Genomic DNA, 22,587 nt, shown 5'->3' on the forward strand with positions numbered 1-22,587 from the left:
CACCATGGAAGTTTGAAGGAAAATCTTTTATCTACTTAGAAGTATAAGATAGTAATAATGTTCCGATTTTTGCCACATATTATACCTTAATAGCAGGCAAAGTTCTAATGACATTACTAGGTTCCAATCCCTTGATACTTGAATCAACCACCAATCTATGAACTCTAGTAAAAGAGTTTTGCAAATCAAATCAGTTGATTGTAAAATACAGAAATTATTGAACGGCCATGACCCAATCAGGCAAACCATTGAAAACAGACAACTTGTCTACCTGATAAGAGAAAAGAAATTCAAAGAGGTAAAAGGATGTGGCGAGCTCATGTTTGTTCGCAGGAAGTGAGGTTCATGTGAGAGGAACACAGGCATCTTTCCAGTGAGAGTGAGCATTTTAGAGCTTACAATGATGCAAACAACTCATTTCAGCTTGTGTGTATAGGTTTTCCTCCACTAAAGTCTAGATGAAAATTGCTGTCCCAACTAATATCCATCAAGGAAACAAGAGCTCACTGCCATTTCAACAAGGAAGTGGTTTCTTCCAAGAATGAACTGGACATTAGAACTGCCCAGAGTTACCAGATAAGAGGCTATGCCGCTTAAAATATGATTTTAACATGATGGCCCCTAAGTAAAGAGGCTGATGAAACCTACCTAGATAGCCTGCAGTTGTCTATTAACAAACCAAAAGAATGCAAGCTTCCAGGTAATTGTGTTATGAGATACACAGAAGGAGCCATTACTGCCTATAATGAATTTGTTTCATAGGTTTTTTTTGTAAATTTAGAAAATATATTCTCCAAGAATTGTGACATATAATGATAATACAATACCCCCTTCACTCTTTAAATATATGAAACTTACTGAATTTATCTGATTCATATTGTCCTCTATGGAGTTGATAACTTAAACTTACCTCACAATATGATTTTAAAAATAAATAATAAAATTAAATCTTAGCAGAAATCCCTGACTGAAGCTTGGGCTCAGGGAATTTCAGCTTCTCTAGAAGCTGCACTCTACCTTGTTCTAAAAATGGAATACTTACCTTCCTGTCTTTTTTGTTTCCCACTCTCCTCATCTGTGAAGTGGGCATAATGTCTGTCATCTTCCCTTCACAAACTTTTTGTTAGGACTCATTTGTTTGTAAAATTGTGCCACGTAAATATGAGGTAACTTACAGTTGTGCATAGCAGCAACAATAAACGGAATCACCTTCTGTAAATGTGTTTCCTGTCTCTACCAAGTGACTAAGCAGCTGAGCAATCAGCAGGTTCCTATCTAAATTTTCAGTGATCAGTGAAGGGCAAGCAATTGTTACTTGCACACCTTTACTTTGATGTCTTGTGCTCTTAAGTCTTGGTCCATCCTCTCCTCTGCCTACAAAGAGCAACTTTCTTCAACTTGTCCACACCTCTAGGTAGGCTGAAAAGCATGTTCAACCCATATTAAAAACAATTGCACAGAAAGCTCTTCTGAAGCTCTTTAATTAAGTAGGATTTTTAAAAATCCCATCTGAAAAGCCTACAAGTCCATAGAATGCATCAGAAAATATTTAGATAATGTGGCTGATGTTGAAGTTGAGACTTATAAACAATTATACACAGAAAAGCTCCCACCAATGGTGAGAGGCACTTAGGACAAATCATCTGTGCGTGACTGTGCATTATCCTAAAAGCACTCTCCCAACATGGCTATAACATTTAACTAATGCTTATACTTTCTAATCGCCTGTTTATAATTAGGATTAAATTATATTTCCACAACACACTGAAATACTCTCCAAAGCTTTTTTGTAACCACCTATAAAAGTCAAGAAATTGAAATTTACTGCACTGTTTTACTCAGTAGTTATATATTAACTCAATTCTCATAAGTACTAGCAAATAATAGAAGCAAGAAGTTATCTTATACATGTATAGTTACTCGGTTACTTTAGTAGAAGCAGATGTTTCTTTGGTAATGATTATAAGCAATAGTTTTCATGATATACATTCACTTGTATATATTTATAAATTAGCTCTAGTGATGTGAGCATTACTTGGCTTAGGTATGAATAAGAATTAATCTAAAGTACAGTTTTTGATCTAAATTTCACCAGAGTTTTTTTACTTCTCAGAAAGTTCTGCTCAATGCTCTCGTCACTTATTTTTGGATTCCTTAACCTCCTCATACTTTCAGTTTTTCCATTGATTGTAATGATTCATTATTTAATGACTATTTAAAGACATCAATCACATACCCAGTCTGCTTACTCTCAAAATGAAAATTAACCAGAAGGATAACAAAAAAACTCATGCATGTATTCTTTATAATACTCCTTTAAAAATAATTAGGATATGCTTGTTTGAATATTATGTGGTCCACTGAATGGAAGCCACTGAGTTGATTTTGTCTGTGCAAATAATACAAAAATTCCAGGTAGAGTAGAAAATTTTAAAATTGGGTTGGAGGATTTAGCTCTGTGGTGCTGATGCCTGCCTCACAAGCTCAACGTCCTGAGTTTGATCCCCAGTCAAAAAAAAAAAAAAATTGAGGTAGTCTAATCATTGATTTATAAAAGGTAATGGAAAATTTCATAAATTCAATGAGTTATCACTTTATATCCATGAAAATAGTTATGATCAAAATGAAAAAAAAAGTTTTGGAATGCTGGTGATAATATGGAGCTTTTGGAATTCTGTAATTTGAAGAATGGAAAATGGTGCAGGTTTAACCCTTCTCCATTGTTTGTAGGAGTGCAGACTGGTGCAATCACTGTAGGAAGATACCTCAAAGAACTAGAATTAGAGGTTCCATTTGACCCAGCTAGCCCTCTGCTGGGCATCTTTTCAAAATAATTAAAATAATCATATCACAGTGATATATGAGTGCCCATGTGTATAGTGGCACAGTTTGTAATAGCTAAAACTTGGAAACAGCCCATTTGCCCATCAATTGGAAACTGGATAAAGAAGATGTGGTTTTTCTATAAAATGGAATACTACTTAGCCATAAAGAAACTAGAGTCATTCATAGGAAAATGGATGCATAGTGAGGCCATACTCTTAAGGGAAATAAGGAAAACACACATGTGTAAATACTGAATAGTTTCTCTGGTTTGAAAAACTAAAAGTGTAAATAAGATCCAAATTGTATAACTGACAATGTGAAATAGGAAGAAAAGGACTAAAGGTGTAGGGGAAGTGGGAAGGGTAGGGGAAAGCTAATAAGGGAAAGGAAAAAATATGAGAAAAGGAAAAAATGGAAACAAAATCTTTGTAAACAGGGCAGGGGGAGGAGTTGAAGGGAGAGTGGGGGTATGGGGAAAAATGAGAACCAAGACCTGTCCTGTAAAGGTACAAGATCCCAATGAGGAATGGAACTGTGCTGTGTACCTAAAATGTACCAATAAACTCAATGAGAAAAAAAAAAAAAGAGGAATACCCTGAAAACCGAGAGTTGATCAGATAGTATCTATGTGACCCAGAATACCAATCCTAGATACATATACAAGAGAAATGTACAGGACTCCAGCAACCTCAATAAATGTTAACACATATGCCACAAATGTCAGATAAAATTACTAATGTCAACAAGAATAAAAATGGGGAAAAGGAATTTAAAGAGGGACTGAGGGAGGTGAGAGGTAAGAGGAAGTGGATTAAAAAATGAAACAAGCTCTTTTATGTACATGCAGCCACTCACAGAGATATTGTAAACTGCATGTACTGCAAACACATGCTAGTAAAACTGTGAAAAATAAATTTGTAGAATTATACCTTATGAAAGAAATGAAAACAGGTCCACACAAAAATTCGCACACTAATGCTCACTGCAGCATTGATCTCATTCGGCAAAAAGTGACACGACAGAAGAGTATATGATATGACAGATAACTGAATAAAATGCTGAATATCAAAACAGAATAGTTTTTGTAAGTAAAAAGGATGGATTAGAGATAACACATAATACAATACAAACGATTGTTGAAACCGTGATGCTAAGTGAAAGAAATCAGTCATAAGGGGATATATATTGTGCAGTTCTTTTATAATATATGATATAATACCAATAATGAGCAAGTGTACAGAGAGCAGAGTGCAGGTTAATGGTTTCCTGGAATGGGTAGGTTGGAGGATGAGAGACAAGGCATGTTGTAGACTATGTAAATTACATCTAAATGAATCTATAGTTTTAATATCCTATAATCTCTGGAGGAAAAGAAAGAACACAATTTCATTTTACTATTATTTTTGTGTTAGATATGTGCCTAATCTCTAAGAAATTTAGAGCTGTGACAAGTTTATGTGTTGAAATTTGTTTTAAAGCTTATATAAATTTCCATACAACTGTAAACTGGGGATAATTGATTGATGAATTTGTTATCCAATATATAATCCTAACCATATCGTCACAAGTGTGAATCTGTTCGCTAAAAGTTTTGTTCTAATTTGATTGTAACACAGTCATAATTATTGATATTTATTCTTTCATTCTTCTGAATGTATTTATTCATCACTATGCAATATCCTCAGTGTGGGGTGACACAAAAGTCTTGCTCAAATTTATATATAGGCTTTTCTTGAAGAAGTCTTAGACCTGCTGTAGAATTCCTACAGGTCATTGTTTACTCTCTGTAAAGGCTAATTGGATTTTAAACTATGGTATTCTGATAAATTTATCCAAGTGCAATTATAGATCTTTAAATCTTTTTTAAATAACTTCTCCATATGAAATAACTTTCATCCAATGACTTCATGGATTAATTATAGTGCACACACACATAGAATAGAAAGTCTCACAATTAGGAAGAGAATCAAACACTCTTGACTCAAGGTTAAAGACTAAGGGTTGTGTCTTTTCTATGTTTTACAACTCTTCTGGACGTATAGTAAAGGAAGTGGCATCAGTGTTATTTGCTCAATCCAACAATAAGAGGATTTATCTCACATGCTTTTTAAATTTTGCTACATTTTCACAGCAAAAACAAAAATGGTTTGGACCCTACTCTCATGGAAGTCTGTATTTCAAGCTTATTAACAAGTGACCCAGCACTCTGTAATACAGAAGGAAGTTTACCATTTTCTGAAGCAGCAACTGTGATGTTGTACCATGGAGTTTCCTCTCTGTCAAGAACCCTGGAAGTCTTAATGGTTCCAGTATTGGCATCAATGTTGAAAAATCTGTCCTCTTCAACACTGTAGTTGATGAAATATCTAAAGGAAATAAAAAGGACATATTTCTTCCTTTTTCTTAAAGCTATAATGAAGATACAACTGAAAGAAAAACTAAATCAAATGCAGTAAAATATCCAAATACACTTTAATTTCTATCTTGACTTTTAAGATTTGCACAAACAAATATTTAACATGGAAGCTACAATAAATATATTTCACTCAGTCCTTATCACTTAGCTATATTGTTTATAAATATTCAAATGTTAATTTAAACATTTTATCCAATTTCATGAAATAGAAGTCTACAGCAGAATCACAGGGATTAATAAGGAAGCAAGAAATGGCTTCAGGAGATTTTGTAATAGGCTGGAAGTAAAAAATGGAACAGTATAACATGTCCTTGTTGCATGAACAACATTTTTAAGATCACAGATTTCAGAGATGAATTTATGTAGGAATTTCATCACATCTGAGATTTGAAGGCAAGTGTAAGATGAAAACTTTGACAATGATTACCTTTTCACCTTCATTATTTTATTTAACCCAATCTTCAATTAGTTAAGTAATAAGAAAAAGGTCAAAGGAAGTGAAATTACAGATCACAAATGGTGCTATCCTAACTCTTATAACTTGGCAGGGATTTTTTTTTTTTTTTCATATGAGCTTTGTCCTCCACCTCTCTCTGGCAGCAGTTTGAGCTGTAGGTGACTGTAATCACCCTTTCCCGGGTGTTGGTTTCATAACCCTTCCATGTTTTCACTTACGCCCTGCCATTTCAACCAGAAGAAGATGCCTGGCCTGCCCCACTCACTCTGGTAGTAGGAAGAGACCCATGAGGTAGGACTGATGCAGTGAAGTTCCCCGGCCAAGGAGAGCTACCCAGAAAAGGTGGAGATTTGGTTGGCAGAACTGCAAGCAAAGGCTGGAGTTCTGCTGTCCACAGACACATACACTGGAGATCTAAATGTTCATTTATTTCTCTAAGGTGGATTCCTTATGTTCTTTGCAAAATTAGTGCATGTCTGTAATGCATAGTGATGATTGCTCTGGGGAATGAATGTTCTCGTAACACGTCTTGATCATTTATGATCCCTTCATATTCTTTCCCTTACCTTTCCCCTCCTGCTTTCCTTCCTCATCATATCATTATGTTTTGTTTTTTTTCTTTTTGTTTTTTTGAGACAGGGTCTCACTATGTAGATGAGACTGACCTGGAACTCACTATGTAGCTCAGGCTGGTCTCGAACTCACAGTGATCCTCCTGCCTCAGCCTCCTGAGTGCTGGGATTGCAGGCATGCGCCACCACGCCTGGTTTTCATATCATTATGTTTTGGGATTGTTCTTATTCAGCAAAATCTAGGACCATGCATGTGCATAAATAATGCAGTTTATAATTACTATACATTCTAGGAATATTCCTAGATAATCTCCAAAACTATTTAAATGGAGTAATTATCTTTTCTTTTCTAATGGTTATTTCAGATCTTAGATTGCAGAAAGATATGAACAATTTAAAAGAGATAATTGAAGTCTTCTTTGACAAAGATGTAAAAATAGATATAAATGGTATGAATTTTAAAATGGGGATATATATTAAATACAGATTATCTAAAACTTCTGGAGTGGCATTTGTAAAGGAGAAAAACTGTAAATGGTTTCCTTGTGTGTGGGTGATTGTGCATTATTTTCGGTATGAAATTGTTAGGCCCATTTACTTAAAGGAGAAAAGAGTTAAGGAAAAGCAATTGAGTTCAGATTGATTCCTTAAACATCATATGTCTAAGATGGCAACTACATAAATGTAAGCAAGGGGAAACAAAGATTACATATAGATGTGGATTTCAAAAATGTTTCCTGAATTGATAACATAAATTTGATATAAATCAGCATAAATATAAAGTAATGGGAACGGTATAATACGATATAGAAAAAATGTAAAAGAAAAAGAAAGAAAAGATTTAGCAGTAAAGTATGCCATTTTCCACACAACACTTCCACAGTGAGGTCAAAAAATATGAAAATTTGCTTGAAAATACAGGGTAGGTGATTGTTGTGCTAGAGATATTATAAAATTAATCACACTTGTTGTCATATAACTGTGTGTCACTCATAGACAAAATTTGTCAGCCAGATATGCAGAAAACAGTGATGAGGTATAATATTCTCAAACAGTCTCTAAGTACACATGCATAAACATGGTAGAAAATATTAATAGTAAAGCACAGACCGAGACTATGAAGTACAGAGCATTCAAACAAATAAATGAACACATTGATAAAAATAATTCCTCTAACGAGACAAACTGTATCACTTACAACTGTGTAATCAAGGCAAGGAATTGATCAATGTATACTGATTGTTCCAAAAAGAACTATATATTAACTGAAGAAAGTTAAACATGGAAATGTAATTTTTTTTTAATTTTTTAATTTTTTTTTGTTTTGGTTTTTTGAGACAGGGTCTCACTATGCTGCTGAGACTGACTTGGAACTCACTGTGTAGCTCAGGTTGGTCTCGAACTCACAGCGATCCTCCTGCCTCAGCTTCCCGAGTGCTGGGATTACAGGCCTGTGCCACCATGCCCAGATTTTTGGAAATGTAATTTTAATAAGCAGAGGTACAGGTATTAAGATAATCAGAGACATTCATTCTACATGTTACAGAGTAGTAACATCCATGGGTCTCCTTGGTCTCTTTAAAAGCATGCAATCACATTATGCTGATAACACTTTACTTTTTTCTGGGGGTTGAGTTGATATCAAGAAGAATTCCTAGAATAACATTTTTCCTAAGGTTGATATTGAGAATTAGGTTGAGTTGCTTTGAACATGTGAACTTTTGTCAAACTAAAAAGAATCCAATTTGATGAGTTGTTTTTGTGGCTATTTTATCATTAAAGTAAGCTGCTGTTAACTGGTTTTGAGGAAATTGTTCATTTTTAGTTATTCTAAGAAAATATGTTTCTATATCTGAAAATCAGATGACCTTAAACTGGAACATATTATTCAACCTCAGTGTTCCTTAAGTAAATATCAAGAAAGATGAGAAGAAACTGTTCTCAGCACACTGCTGAAAAAAAAAAAAAGTGGCAGAACGTGTACTATTTGAGGAATTTTATCACTTCTGAACATTCTGGAAATACATAATGTTTTGTATAGTGGTAAATTTTTTTCCTTTTAGACACGTCAAACTGGGTTTTCTAACATAAATGCCAATATTAGTGGGTAAATATATCTGGTATTATTTTTATTTGGATTAGAAAAAGAAAGTGTAGCACTGAAGATTTAGCTCAGTGCTGCTTCCACCTGCCTTTCAAGCACAAGGTCCTGAGTTTAATCCCCGGTACCTCCCCCCCAAAAAACAGTCTATCTATCTGTCTATCTGTCTGTCTGTCTGTCTATCTATGTTTAACTTTTGGAAAAATGGTAACTATAATACTGGTGTGAAATCTCAAATTCCGATTTGTAGATGGGGAGGGGAGGAGGGGGTGAAGGGAGGGCAGAGGTAAGGGGAAAAAATGAGAATCAAGACCTGTCATGTAAAGGTACATGATCCCAACAATGAATGTAACTGTACTGTATCCCTAAAATGTACCAATAAACTCAATAAAATTAAAAAAAAAAGATTATTTATTTCTCTGTGTGACTCAGCTCTCCTGGGAAATCAACTACATAAGCAGCAAACTTTGGAAGGATTTTTGGATTCAAAGAACCTTCTTCATGCGGCTGGAATTGAATTGTGACTGAAGCAGCACTAAATAGTTCCGCTTAACTACTCGTGGATTTCTGCCCAGCAACAGAAGTAAAAACTCAGCAAAAGGGCAAATAGAATTGTCAGGGAAAATAAACCATTCAAAACTCTTTTGCATATTAAATATAAAACAAGTCAATGCCAATTATTTCAAATGTAGAAGTGACATAAATCCATAAAGTTATGTAAATAAGAAATGATTTTTTAAAATGAAAATATTTTCAGTAAGTTACTTTTAAATAATTTTAAAAGTCCATTCCATTCATAAATTCTTACAAATATTAACACATCGTAAACTTTATACATTTAAGGCTTAAGTTTGTATATTCTAATATTAACGTGTTTAACTATACTCACCCAACAAGTGCAAAATCATGTCAACTTTTGCTTAGAAAAAGTATTTCCTAAATCGAAACTTATGATGGATATTTGTAATTGGAGTTTAGCGTTTTTAAAAACTCAATCTCATAGCAGTAAAAAAATGCAAATTGAGGTTAAAAAGAAAACAAAAGAAGGCACATAATGGTTTTATATTGCGATTAACAAGTTCATAAATAATGCTTTCTTTTTATTTTTAGTACTGTGCTCTAACACAGTGAGATTTAGACAAAAACAAAACAAAACAAAACAAAACACCTCCTTACAAACATCATGAACTGCAGTCTACTTCTGGAAAATCTGAATATAAAATTACTTTTTCATTCCTGTTCTGTACACCTGAATAAATTTTATAGGTAATTTAAAGAAACTAAATTAATTTGTCTTCTCCAAATAATAATATGCATATACAGTATTGCTTACCCTCATATTTGAGGCAACAAACAAAGGTAATGAAGAATCTGTTAATATCTAATGTTACTGTAAAATTTATTAAGACATTCCTAATAATTCATCAGTTTAGAAGTATTTTGCTAGAAATAACTATGTCAATACTCATAACATCTTACCATCTAGATCACTATATTTTGATACATAGAATATACATTTATGGGTTTTTAATATGCGAGATACAGATTATTAATATCATGTTTCAAATTAGATTAATTTGAGGAATAACCAGTTTTACCTCCTTCACAGTGTACTATGGACTTATTTTTGCTTTCATTGGCAAGTACGTAAATATTGAAAAGGTAACAAATAAATTTATAGCTCATGTAGTGTCAGAGAAGTCATAGTTTAGGAAAATTTTTAAATGTAATGAAATTACCAGTGTATTTTATCTTTATTCACTTTCTTTGTACATTTTAGGAACACAGTTACATTCATCATTGGGATCTTGTACCTTTACATGACTTATCTTGGTTCTTATTTTTTCCCATTCCCCTGCCCTCCCTTCAACCCCTCCACCTCTCTCTATTGACAAAGAACTTTGTTTCCATGAATTTACTTTTCTCATATGTTTTTCCTTTTCCTTCTTATCTTTCCCCACCCCTTCCATTTCCCCTATTCCTTTAGACCCTCCTCTTCCTACTACACAGTATCAATTATTCATTTTGATTCTTATTTACAGTTTTAGGTTTTCACACCAGAGAAACTATTCGGTATTTATACATGCGAGTCTTATTAATTTCACTTAAGACTATGGCCTCATTGTGCATCCACTCAGCTATAAATATCTCTAGCTTCTCATTTTTTCTGGCTGAGTATTACTCCATTTTATTTTTTTAAAAAAACACATCTTTTTTATCCAGTTTCCAATGAATGATGAGAAACTTTTATACTTCAGGTAGAATCTAAGGGAAGAACAAGAAGTAGAAGAGTATGGCATATCCAGTACTGTAGATCCACCTACAAAAGTGTTAACATGTAGGAAGAATGTAGAGGTTGACTCAAGGGCCACTATGGTGTGAAATTTGTAACATGCTATTATAACCTTAACAATATTATGATTACTATGTGTTGTGAGCAATAATCATCGGAATCATGTCTATACTAAACACTACTTTAGAACTCTGCAGCGATTAATAAGGATATTTCCTATGAACTATTGGTAATCCAGTGAAGACTGGAAAGCTCAATTAAGTTGATGTCAATTCTTTTTCCAGCAGGCCTTAAAAGCCCTCTAATTTACAAAGTTCCTCTACAAACCCTAATTAATTGCATAATCACAGATAAATGCGTCCATTCATGCTATGTTTCAACATAGGAAACTGTCTTGTAGAATTTCTGTGCTAACATAAAAATATTCTTACAGCTGTTCTATGTTGTGATGCACAATGTTTGTACCACTTTATATTTCTAGTAAAGATGATTCAAAGCAAGGAGAAATGATAAAAGACAATGTGTTACATCAAAATAAGATAAAATTGATTATTTAAATTAGTATTTTTCAGAAAAATAGGAATTAGCTGAGAGTATAATAAACAATCAGTGTCAATAATGATTACTTCACACAAAGCATCTACAAGTACGATCTCTTCTTATTACAAAGTTTCTGCACAGCAAGAGAAACCACAGCAGCATGAAGAGAAAACCCACAATGTGGATTAGAATTTTTACCAGCTATTCCTCAGACAAAGGTCTACTATCTAGAATACACAAATAATTTTTTTTAAACCACACCTCTCAAATTTAAAGATCAACCCAAAAATGGGCATCTGAAATAAACATACATTTCTCAGACAGAGAAGTAGAAATAGAAAATAAACATATGAGAAAATGTTCAACATCACTGGTCATTCAAGAGATACAAATGAAAACAATGCTGAGATTCCACTTCTCCCAAAAAAGAATGGCTGCTATCACAAAATCAACCATAACAAATGCTTGAATTACAACTCAGATTAATTAAAAAGATAAATATTTATTTTTCTACCTTTATGGAATTGATTGCAGAAGACAATAATTAAAGTAATCTTTATTTTAAAAATAAAATATCACTTGCTAGAGGATAAATCAAGTGCTTCATAAAATGTGTAGCACATGTTAGACATAGATATTTTGGAAGATTTCTAAGTTCCTGAACCCAAAAAAAGCCTCAGTCCAGTAAAACAAGAGTAAATGAATAAAACTGCATATACAGATACTACTTTTAGCTCTAAGGAATTTATTGGAAATTTTGGTAATCTGGAGTTCTAGGAATCTTGAAAGAGTCACTTAAAATATAAAAGCTATTTAGATGTCAGTGTTTCTTCAATAAATCTACAGAAGCATTTAATCAAGGCTTCTATATGTACTCCAGGGGTGAATGAACTGTGGAACCTTCCCACAGAAAAACAGATTTTTTTCTTTGGAAATGCAGTATGATATATTTACAGACATTATAGGTGGGAACTTCAGGGTTTTAGGAAGAATCTGTTTTCTGTCTAACTCTACCCAGCATTAGATATTCCTGATCGGTTGTCACATTTGTATGAGAAGATTCAGGCATAAATTTCATGAGTGTGTATGACCGAATTCACTGATGAGAACATAAAAGTAATTCCATTATCATCAATAGGCTAAAATCATATAATTGAATTTAATCTATAAAAAAAATTCATTGCATGTTAGGTATGATCTTTTACATGAGTTATATTGAAATTCATTTCACAGACATTGTTCATCTTTGCAAAAGATTGAATCAAATATTCAAACTCAATAATGCTTTCAATCTTTCTTCACCTTGCCAAAAGACTTTGCCATTTGTGTTGAAATATCACCTATTGTTTTGTGATTATATCATTCACGATTACTGTATCCTTTCTAATTGCCGTCTCATCGGAGATTATACGAGCTCAGCAGCTGTGTGGAACCATTTTCCTACCAAGGCTACGGTGAATCCCAGAACAGACTGAGTAAGCACTGCACTTGCTTACTCAGGGAATCCTGCAAACACCTTTGAAAACAGATTTTATGTTAGAAGCGTATTTTTTAATCTGGACAATATTTCAAAATGTGATCAGAATTTTATTCACTTTTTGTTAGCATATAAATTCTCGTTAGCATTTGAAAACTTAAGATCTCTAATATTTGTTCTCCATTGTTTTGAAGTTATTTGATAAAAAGCATTCAAATTTTAACAATAAGTAATCGTACAGGTAAATTCGGATTGTAAATGTGAAGGAAAAAAGAAAGACAAGGGAATAATGCGGCAATGGTGTCACATGTTTGTAATCTCGGCACTCAGGTCAGTGAGACCAAGATGGAGGATCCTACATTTGAGCCCAGTCTTGCTTACAAAGTGAGCTCAAGGGCAGCATAAACTACACAGTGAGATAGGAGAGTAGAAAGGGCTGAAAGGGGAGGAGACAGGACAGGGGAGAGGAGAGCAGAGGAGAGGAGAGAAGGGAGGGGAGGGGAAGGGAAAGGAAAATAAAACAAAGAGAGCGTATACTACCTGATTGTGTGAGTTCAGCAACGGAAGCTCCCCATCATATGAGAAAAGTGATTGGGAATCTCCAAAAGATCTTTCTTACAATAAATCAGGTAGTGCTTGCTTTTATCATTACTCTATTGGGACATTCTGAATTTAAGCACCATTTTATTCCTGAGGTACATGAGTAAACAATCAGTTTGAGTATTTTTTTCCATTTCATGAAGAGAATCCACACAGAGCATACTCCAGGTACTGACATTTGATTGACAATTTCCCAAACACTTAAAACATTCATCTGAATTTTCTAGTTTGTTTTTTTTTTAACTTTTAAAAATTGATATTTGTAAATGTATCATTTCTTCATCTCAGTTTTTGTTAACTGAAGTTCATGAAATGATGCATATTATGCTTTAAGAACCATCTGTGTTCTCAGGGTAAAGCACAGGTGGGTTTGCAATCTGAATCCAAAATTTGCTCTGTGAACTTGGTCATATGGACTCATTTTCAGAGTTTCAATTTCTTCACCTGTAAGAAGTCATACAGCCTGTTGTGGGCTTATGAAATAAGATCCGGCATTCCTGGTCGAGAGGTAGCAAACACTAAATAACCACTATTTTCAATAGTCCTTTGCTACAGAATCACATTTCCAAATGCTCTCAAGTTTAAAACAGCTCTGCTCATCTCTCAGCAGTTAATCTGTGAAGTTTCTGAACTCCAATTGTGCCATGCTACCTAATATAGCTTAATGAAACCAAAGATTTCTTCACTGCTGGTAAACAGCTAGGTTCTAATTTTATGCATTTTAAACAAAACATGATGACTATATTGCCACAATTTGTACATACTATTTTAAGTAGAAAAAGAAAAAGAAAAAAACACCAGACAGGGCATGCTGTAAGAAATCTGAAGAGCTGTGCTAACAGTTTAGAAAATTGAAATGCAAAAGGCTAAGAGTCAGGAAGATTTTCACAATTGCCTGGAAGACTTAAACTTTCTTTCATTACCAATTTCACAAGTTTAGAGTTAATTGCATTTTAGGGTACACTGCAAGTATATATTTGGAATGTGCTTTCCATAATTAGTGGTCCCTAAGAAAGGTAGAAGAATGGAGCTTGCTTTCTTGTTTGTTATTGTTTTCCGTTTTTATTCAATATTTGCACCTAGAGCCTCACATGAATGACACATTTTTATTAAAATCAAGAATAAATATTATGTGAACTATGCCTCAAACCTCAGCAAGGGAGTTTCTAATTATTTTAAGGAATATGTAACAGGATTCATTTTAGTTTTGTAACCAAAAAAAAGTACAAGGAAGAATAATGCATATGCTAATAGATTTTTGCTGTCCTCTGTTAACATTTAGAAATAAATTATCTATCACATTTGCCTCTCAACAACTGGAAGGATGTATGTATGTATTATAGTGAGTGTTCAGTTAAATATTTGCAGTAACCTGGGACAGATACTGAAACAATTGATAACACTTTGAAGAAATTACTTCTTCATAGAAATGGTTTATTTGGTAGATCCAAAAGAACTGAAATATTTATATAATTTTGTACCTATATGTATTGCATACATCGATTCATAGCTCCCTAAACTATTTTCTCAAAATTATATCACGAATGCAGTAAATCTGGTAGTTTTGATAATCTACCGCTCACTTTGTTTTATTCTATATCAGCATTTCTGAACTTCAGAACTATTGATGTTCAGGTAAAAGAATCCTTCGTCGTGTCAGATCTGCGATCTATAGCGCATGTCACTTGATCTCTGGCCTGTACCACAGGATGTCACTAGCACTCAACCTATCGTGGACTTGGTATGAATCTCACCAAAGTTCCCAGGTAGAGTTTATGGCGGTATTCGTTCATGAGAATGGAAATGATGAGCGTGAGATTAGTGTCTTCCTAGGAAGAGGCAGAGAGCTAGCTCTCTAACTTCCCAACGTGGGAGGGCCAGGAGTTGCCAAGTGTGCACCGATCACTGTGACGCTCTGACCCCAGGCTCTCAGCTTCCATGATTATGTAAAATAATTTTTTGTTGTTAGTAAGTCACCCAGTCTAGGGTAATATGTTATAGCAACCAAAGTTCCCAAAACAGGAAATTGATACCAGATGGGAAATTCATGCAATCTCATGAACAATATGTCCTTATAAAAAAGAAAGAGGGCATTGTTGTCTTCCACTCTTTTTCTTCATTTAACCATGTGAGGATAAAGCAAAGAGACAGCTGTCTATAAAACTAGAAGCAGGTTTTCGGTAGATGCCCAGAGCCCCCGCCTGGAACATGGGTTTTCCAATCTCCAAAACAGTGAGAACCAAGGTAATGTGTGGTAGCAGTACGAGCTAAGACGCTCAGACATTTCTCCAGACATGAATCACGGTCCCTGGAGGAGGGCGACAATTTTGTCTTTACATTAGATCCACAATGAATGGTCTACACACGTGCTGGGGCATAAAGAGCAGGGCTACTCTTCCAGGGAGAAACCTAAAAAAATATATAAAGAGTGCAAAAAAGGAGAGCTTTTAGGAAACTAAAGTCAAACATGCTGGAGAGGGTGAAGGGGATCAAGCACGAAAAGAGAGGAGGGTGAAGGGGTGGAAAATGACCAAGGTAAGTGATACACACGGGCTAATCCCCCCAAACAAACCCAGGATGTTTGTGAACATAAATTCCTTCAAAATAGCTTATCCTAGACTTTAATGTGACTTCTTTTGGATTACATTGCATGAAATATAATACACCATTTACTTCATTCTCCAGCTTCATTATTATTTATTTTGAAATGCAAATCTCCCTTTCATTGTTTCATTCTTGATTACTAGGACTACTTTGTTTTCTTTTCTTTTCCCATTGGCATTTTTGCCGAAATAAATTTCAAATACTACATCTTAGTGCAAACCTCCTCAGGATCTCTCTCCTCTCTCCTCCCCCTGCCTCTGGTCTTTCTCTACAACCTCATTGGTTGCCTTTCCCCAAAGGTAAGCCCAGCTCCTCACACAGGCAACAAACTAACTTTCCTTCTTCCATCCTTTACCTCTTTAATCTCTCACCTAGATTAAGAAAATCAGTTCAGTCATCCCAAATCATTGCTGTAGGCAGTTTTATTAGGTTGTCTATTACCACCATCCTATCCTTGTCACATTTACTACAAAGGGTGATGTTTAATTTTCCACACCAACTTGTTTGTGCCACAACATCTAGATATTTGGGCGAACATTATTCCTCATCATCCTGAAAGCACTTTTTAAATTATATTAACATTTAAACCAGTGGATTTTTATTAAGATAGATTCCTCTCTCACTGTAGATTTGCCTGTCCAGTCATTTGAAGACTTTAATGCTCCAGTCTCTCATCTTTTCCAAGCTAAAAAGAATTCTGCACACAGATGGTCATTGGACTTGAACAGGAACTTTTTCCTCGGTCTCCAGACTGTTGTGTTACTCTGCAGTGTCTGAACGCACACCTATGCAGTTGTGCGAAGCAGCACCACACGTCTCTTTTCTCTCTTGCTCCATGTGTGTATCTTTCTCTCTCCCTCTCCTGAAACTCCATTTCAAAACACACACACACACACACACACACACACTCACACTCACACACGTGCACAACACATACTAATCATTGGTCCCACTGTTGTGGAGAATGTTGACTAATATACAATATTTGTTATTGTAAGTTTATCTCTTCCCTGGATTTCAAGGTGAGGTGTGTGCGTGTGTGAGTTTAATTCTTTATCACCTAATACTGGTCCTTGTGATAGGTTGTATACGGTCATTTGGCATACGATTACACCTTCCTTTTTTTAAATTAAAGGCTGCATCATTGGTATCAAAATGTAATTTCCAAAAGAATCTACATAATTTTTATCAAATATGTTTTTCATTTCACTAGTGTCATGCAGTATTTTAATTCCCCAAGATTTTGGCTGCTTTTGGGAAAGAATATCTCACCTGCCCATCACCTTTTGGGGGCTATATTTTTAATATTTAAACAAATTACTTTTATAGTTAGGAATTATTATATGTGCTGCTGAAGTGAGCACTTTTATAGTTAGGAGTTAAAATATGGCATTTTATAGATTGCTAAATTGTAATGTGCTTTCATCTGATTGGACAACAAACATATCAACTCCCTTTATGAGAGAATGCTGTTCTCATCTAGTCTTATATGGATTATTTTCCACATCTGGCCTATCTTTCCTCTTGAAGCATTGCTTAGATCTTGCTCTCAGAATGTCAGAACATTTTTTTCTTGCATTTGCAGATGTAGCAGATTTGGGGAATATACACATCTGTGCACAGAAAACTGTCTTCATTTTCTGCATGGGTGCTATTAACATTTTTTAAATGAAACATTCATGTTAGGAAAAAATGAGGGCTTTCATAAATATTACAAGATATCAAGAGAATTTTGAGTGTATTGGTTTTGTTAAAATTGATGAAACCTAAAGAATATGAAAATAAAGATTTTACAAGAAAGAGGAGATATATATTTTTACGTATTGGGGTTTTAGGGCACCAGAGTTTCAAAATATAAGAACATAAAGAAGAAGTTTACACCTATTTATATAGCTGTTTTAATTCTATCATAGGAGACACAATGAAACATGTTGTGATTATTCAATAAGACCTTAATTATGATTAATGTGTGACACTCTAAAACACTAAGGAATTCTCTAGTAAACACTTAAACAAGCGGCAATATGCAAAAGTGATGTAGTTCAATATAATTTATTGCCATCGACGTATTGTTACATTATTATTTCTTCATTAAATGTTCAGAGTTTGAAAATCCCAGGGTTCAATAACTATCACTCAGCTGGTGGTGGAGGAAGCACTATGTCCAAACACAACTTAATGATCTTCAGAGTCCAAGTCGTGAGGTGTCGCTCTAGCCAGCCGCGGACAGCAGCGTTACTGAATGACCACACGATGCAGACCATTGCATTCAATGCTGTATGCACACCCTGTCATGTAGACCCACATTAATTCCAACAGACAGACATGTTTCCTCTTTTACAGATAAGGGTAGATAATTATCTAGAGAGAAACTGCCTTGTAACTGGAAGAAAGAGAAGTTAGAACTTAATGTTATCCACAGCTTTTGGTATACCTGTTGCACCATATTCCGATTTACCATCAATAACAAACCAGGCCATTTTAGTTTCTGATTATTCATGAAACAATTATCTCAGTCGATTATGCTCACTCCTCTTAAGCTAAATGGAAAAATGGCTCTGTATGGTGAGCAATATTTTCATGGAGATAATTACATGTCTTCCTAGTTCAACGAAAAGTCATCTGCTCAGTTAACGTATTTAAACATTATTTAATTCATATCAATGTGAGATTCAATCATACGTGTGTATGTCTTAGAGATGGAAACATACCATACCTTACTAAACTGTTAGCACTGTCAGGATCTTGTGCCAGAACTGTGCCAACGATGGTCCCGATCTTGGCATTTTCATACACTTCCATGACATAGGAAGGCATGGAAAATAGTGGTGGTTCATCCACATCTCCAACAATGATCTTCAGTATGGTAGCATCTTTAAAAGGACCCAAGTGAGAAAATCGAAAATCAAGGTGTGTATTTGCTCCTTCTATGTTGAGGGTATATGACTTCTTTTTCTCATAGTTCAATGGCTGTGGAATAAATAAAACATTCCATATTATTACTCTCGTGTGTTTGAAAGTAGGAATTTCTTTTTCATTTGTGAAAAAAGTATCTGAGAGAGTTCATTGATTTTTTTCTTAGTTAAGATTGCATTTTTTTGTTGTTCCAAGAACTCAGAAGTGCAAATGAGTACTGTTGAAATTTTCTTTAAAATAACTGTTTATTATAAATGTGAGCTCCAGATATTGGTTTAGTAGACAAAAGACTTCAAGTGAAAGTGAAATGCATGTTTCTTTTAGCCAGTCTTTCTATGTTTATTTACAACCAAATTAATATTTTTTCCTGAATAGTAGTATCTAAATCAGAAATCATGAAAACTCGACTGAATTAATAGTAATTTTACATAAACCCAAATATAATCATGACGAGATATCAGTATAATTCTTCACAGGAAGACAAATATGCCTTTTGGATATTTTTGTTGTTATTCCTCTCTAGTGGTTTCTTATATTATTTCAATCTACATTTGCATTTAAACTAATTGTCTTATATATTACCTTTTCAACGTCAGCTTTAATTGATAGATAATAATTTATACTTTGGAGGGACAGTGTAATATTTGGGTACAGTTGTAGTTTTGCAATAAGGAAATCAGAGTACGTTCTCTGTCATCTTAAACACTTACAACAGTTTTGATAGGGACATCTAAAATCATTTCTTTTAACTTTTTTTATTTATACATGAAATATTGTTAACTATCATCCCTCTTCTGTGTAATAGTACATCAGATTCCTCCTATTTACCTGTGTCTGCGCATGTTTGTTTGTGCTTGTTAATCGATCTTTCCTTATCTCTGCTGCTCTCCCCCGCCTTCCTATCCTCTTCTGACACAGAGTAAGCTTCTTTTACATTTCATAAAAGAATATAACCATTCTGTCTTTGTCTTTATGTTTTGGGCTTATTATACTTAACATTGTTATCTCTGATTCAATCCAAGGTGCCACAAATGACACAGTTCTGTTGTATTTTGTTGTTGAGTAACTTTTACTTGTTGCTGAATAACATTGCATTATGTATATTTACACTATCTTACCCATATTCGTTTTTCTGTAGATGAATGCATAAGTTAGTTGAATATCTTTCCATTGTTGTTAGTGTTGAAATAAATTCACAAGTGCATCTATTCAGAACTCTAATTTCATATTCTTTGCTTATAGATCTCCTAGTGAGACTTCAGCTACGTGATCTTTTGCGAACATGGCAAGATCATGCATTTGGGCAAGGGCACTCCCATTCAGTAAATGTTATTAGCAAAATCTGGTGAATGAGTGGAAGCATGAGATGAGACACCAGCAACCCTCACACACACAAAGCAAGGCAAATGTGTTACAAATTTAAATGTAAATTTCAGAGCTAGAAAAGTACTAGAAGAAAAGATAAATACTTCAGGAAGTTGGTCAGAGAAAAGATTTTTTTTTTTTGAATTGACACCAAAGCACATGGAAGAAAAGTGAAAATTCAGCAAGAGAATTTATAGACAACTCTTAAAAAAAGATGTACCGATAATCAACTGCTTACTGGACAGAAAGCTCTACACCACTAATTGTCAGGAAGACGCAAATCCAAACTAGAGTGTGATATACTTTCACTCGGAATGCACATAGTCAAAATAACAATAGATAACCCCTGTGGGCAAGTATGTGGAGAAAGAAGAGTTTTCTACACAATTAATGAAAATGGAATTTAGAACAGCTACTGAGAAAAAGGGCATGGAGGTATGTCAAAAATCTCGAATGGTAAATACCATTAAAAGGAACAATCTCAATATTGTTTTTATAACCATTGCCTTTTTAATATATCACAATCTGATTTTTACTTTGCTTGATTTATACTTGCTATCCTATTTTAAAATATGACCAATTTATAGTTTTTAAAACCAATATTTCTTGAGATTGTAGAAAATATGAATATAGAATTTAAAAACATTAGTTTGTTTATATATTTTTAATTTTTTCTATTTTTGAGTAATATTTCATTACTTTTGTTTTCCATCCTCTTTATTTTATTTTGGTCTTGAATCAGTTTTTTAATATATCTGTCTTTTTCTTTGCATGGTTATGATATTTTAAATTTTTAATCCAATTAAATGCTTGTTACAATGTATTTAATGCTTTTTCCTTGCTTTTTAAGTGTCAACCTAGCATTTATTCTCTGTTGAAAATATACATCTAGCATTGAATTTCACTTAGTGAATAGTAACGAATAAGGCCACCCTGTGCTTTTTCCTAAAGGATGTATGATCTATAGCAGGATAAAAATATAGTAAACAGTACTTTGTATGAAGCGTTATAAGTGCTGCAAATATTAGTAAAGCTATAAAGACATAAAGGCAGATGAATGTACAGCTAGGTAGTATCTCCAAGATGAAATGCCTTGCAGCAAGAACTCAGTGCTTGCAAAGTGCTAAACATGATGCTTGTAATTATTACTGTGAACCAGAATTAACTGATTTACTTTCAACTAAGTGAAAAATTTCCATCATGAGGTGAGTAAACCTAATCTCTAGAAACTTTTCTTCTATTGATGACCTATACTTTGATGCTGTTCTTCCTGACATATCTGTGAGAAAAAGCAAAATAGACACTGTTTATCTGTTTTTGCCCCTGATTCTGCACTACCAGGCATTCACCATGCAAGAGCTCTGATGATTTTCCCTAAGAGTAAATGCCTTGATTACTTTGACTTAAAACAGAAAACTATAAACTTGGTGGATTAAGGAACAAAATTGAATTTTTATTGTTTGGAAAGCTAGGAAGTCCAAGATCCGTGTCTGCTGAGGTTGAAAATTGCATAGAACGGAAAGCAATGATTTTATTTCCAAACCAAATATTAAAAATATGTCATCTGAGACTCTAACAGGGTCATGTGGACATGATTAAAACTTGGTCACTACAATATTTTACCAGGTTTTGTAGAAAATTGTTTTTAAAAATCTTAAATACACAAATATTCAAAAGTTGACCACCTATAATGTATTTATTTATATATGCTATTACTATTGTTTTAATCATTTCTCATCCTTTCGGCTAAAATCAAGTATAAATATTATTTTAAAGATATTTTGAAATAAGTGTTGAGTATGGATTTTAGGACATACCAATTAGGGGTTGTTGTTGGTTTTTTTTTTTACAGGATCTGAATTAAAAATGAATTGCCAGAAGAATTAGTGTGCATCTTATAGAAAAATTGATTGACATAATTCCTGGCCAGACTCTCATATTTCAAATTTTCTTTTCTTTACTCCTCTCTTCTTTCCATTAACAAGTGACCCAAAATAAGTGACCATTGGTCTGGCTAATTTATTAATATACCCTATTCAGAGGGAAAGAGCTTCTTCTAAAAACTACACATTTGCTGCTTGAGGAAAAGGATGTGTGGCAGTGAGCACCTTTGGCTTTTAAGATCTAGAATGGCAGAATCTGGGCATGTTGCACTTGGAGAGCAAAAGCCCTGGAAGAATCAGCATTTATTTCAAATCAACGTGTATGATTTTTTGGAGTCAAAGTGTGCACTCTGGAAGGCTTCATGGTGGGTAAGATTCTTCCCATGAAATACATAGGTGTTCAAGGTGTGAACACTAAACATCAGACAGACATACTTTTCTGGGGTGGGCTAGCACTCATCACAATATTAGCAGATTTAAAATTATTCATTTCTACTTATTCATTTGAGGTTTTTATACCACTGTGACATAATGAAA

At 34.1% G+C, this 22,587-nt stretch overlaps 1 protein-coding gene across 6 annotated transcripts in view; it reads right to left on the reverse strand.

The window, feature by feature from the left end:
- Cdh18 (cadherin 18) overlaps positions 1 to 22,587 on the reverse strand; it is an 883,722-nt gene that overhangs the window by 62,327 nt on the left and 798,808 nt on the right. For all 6 annotated transcript variants that reach the window (XM_033757792.1, XM_033757776.1, XM_010609461.2 and 3 more), the window contains 2 exons: positions 18,603 to 18,856; positions 5,056 to 5,192 (listed from right to left, as the gene is read on the reverse strand). In XM_033757792.1, the coding sequence (XP_033613683.1) occupies positions 5,056 to 5,192; positions 18,603 to 18,856 (391 nt within the window). The remainder of the gene's footprint in view (positions 1 to 5,055; positions 5,193 to 18,602; positions 18,857 to 22,587) is intronic.

The sequence above is a fragment of the Fukomys damarensis genome, unplaced genomic scaffold (genome assembly GCF_012274545.1).
Source record: "Fukomys damarensis isolate Sample0158 unplaced genomic scaffold, DMR_v1.0_HiC HiC_scaffold_1, whole genome shotgun sequence".
Lineage (NCBI taxonomy): Eukaryota > Metazoa > Chordata > Mammalia > Rodentia > Bathyergidae > Fukomys > Fukomys damarensis.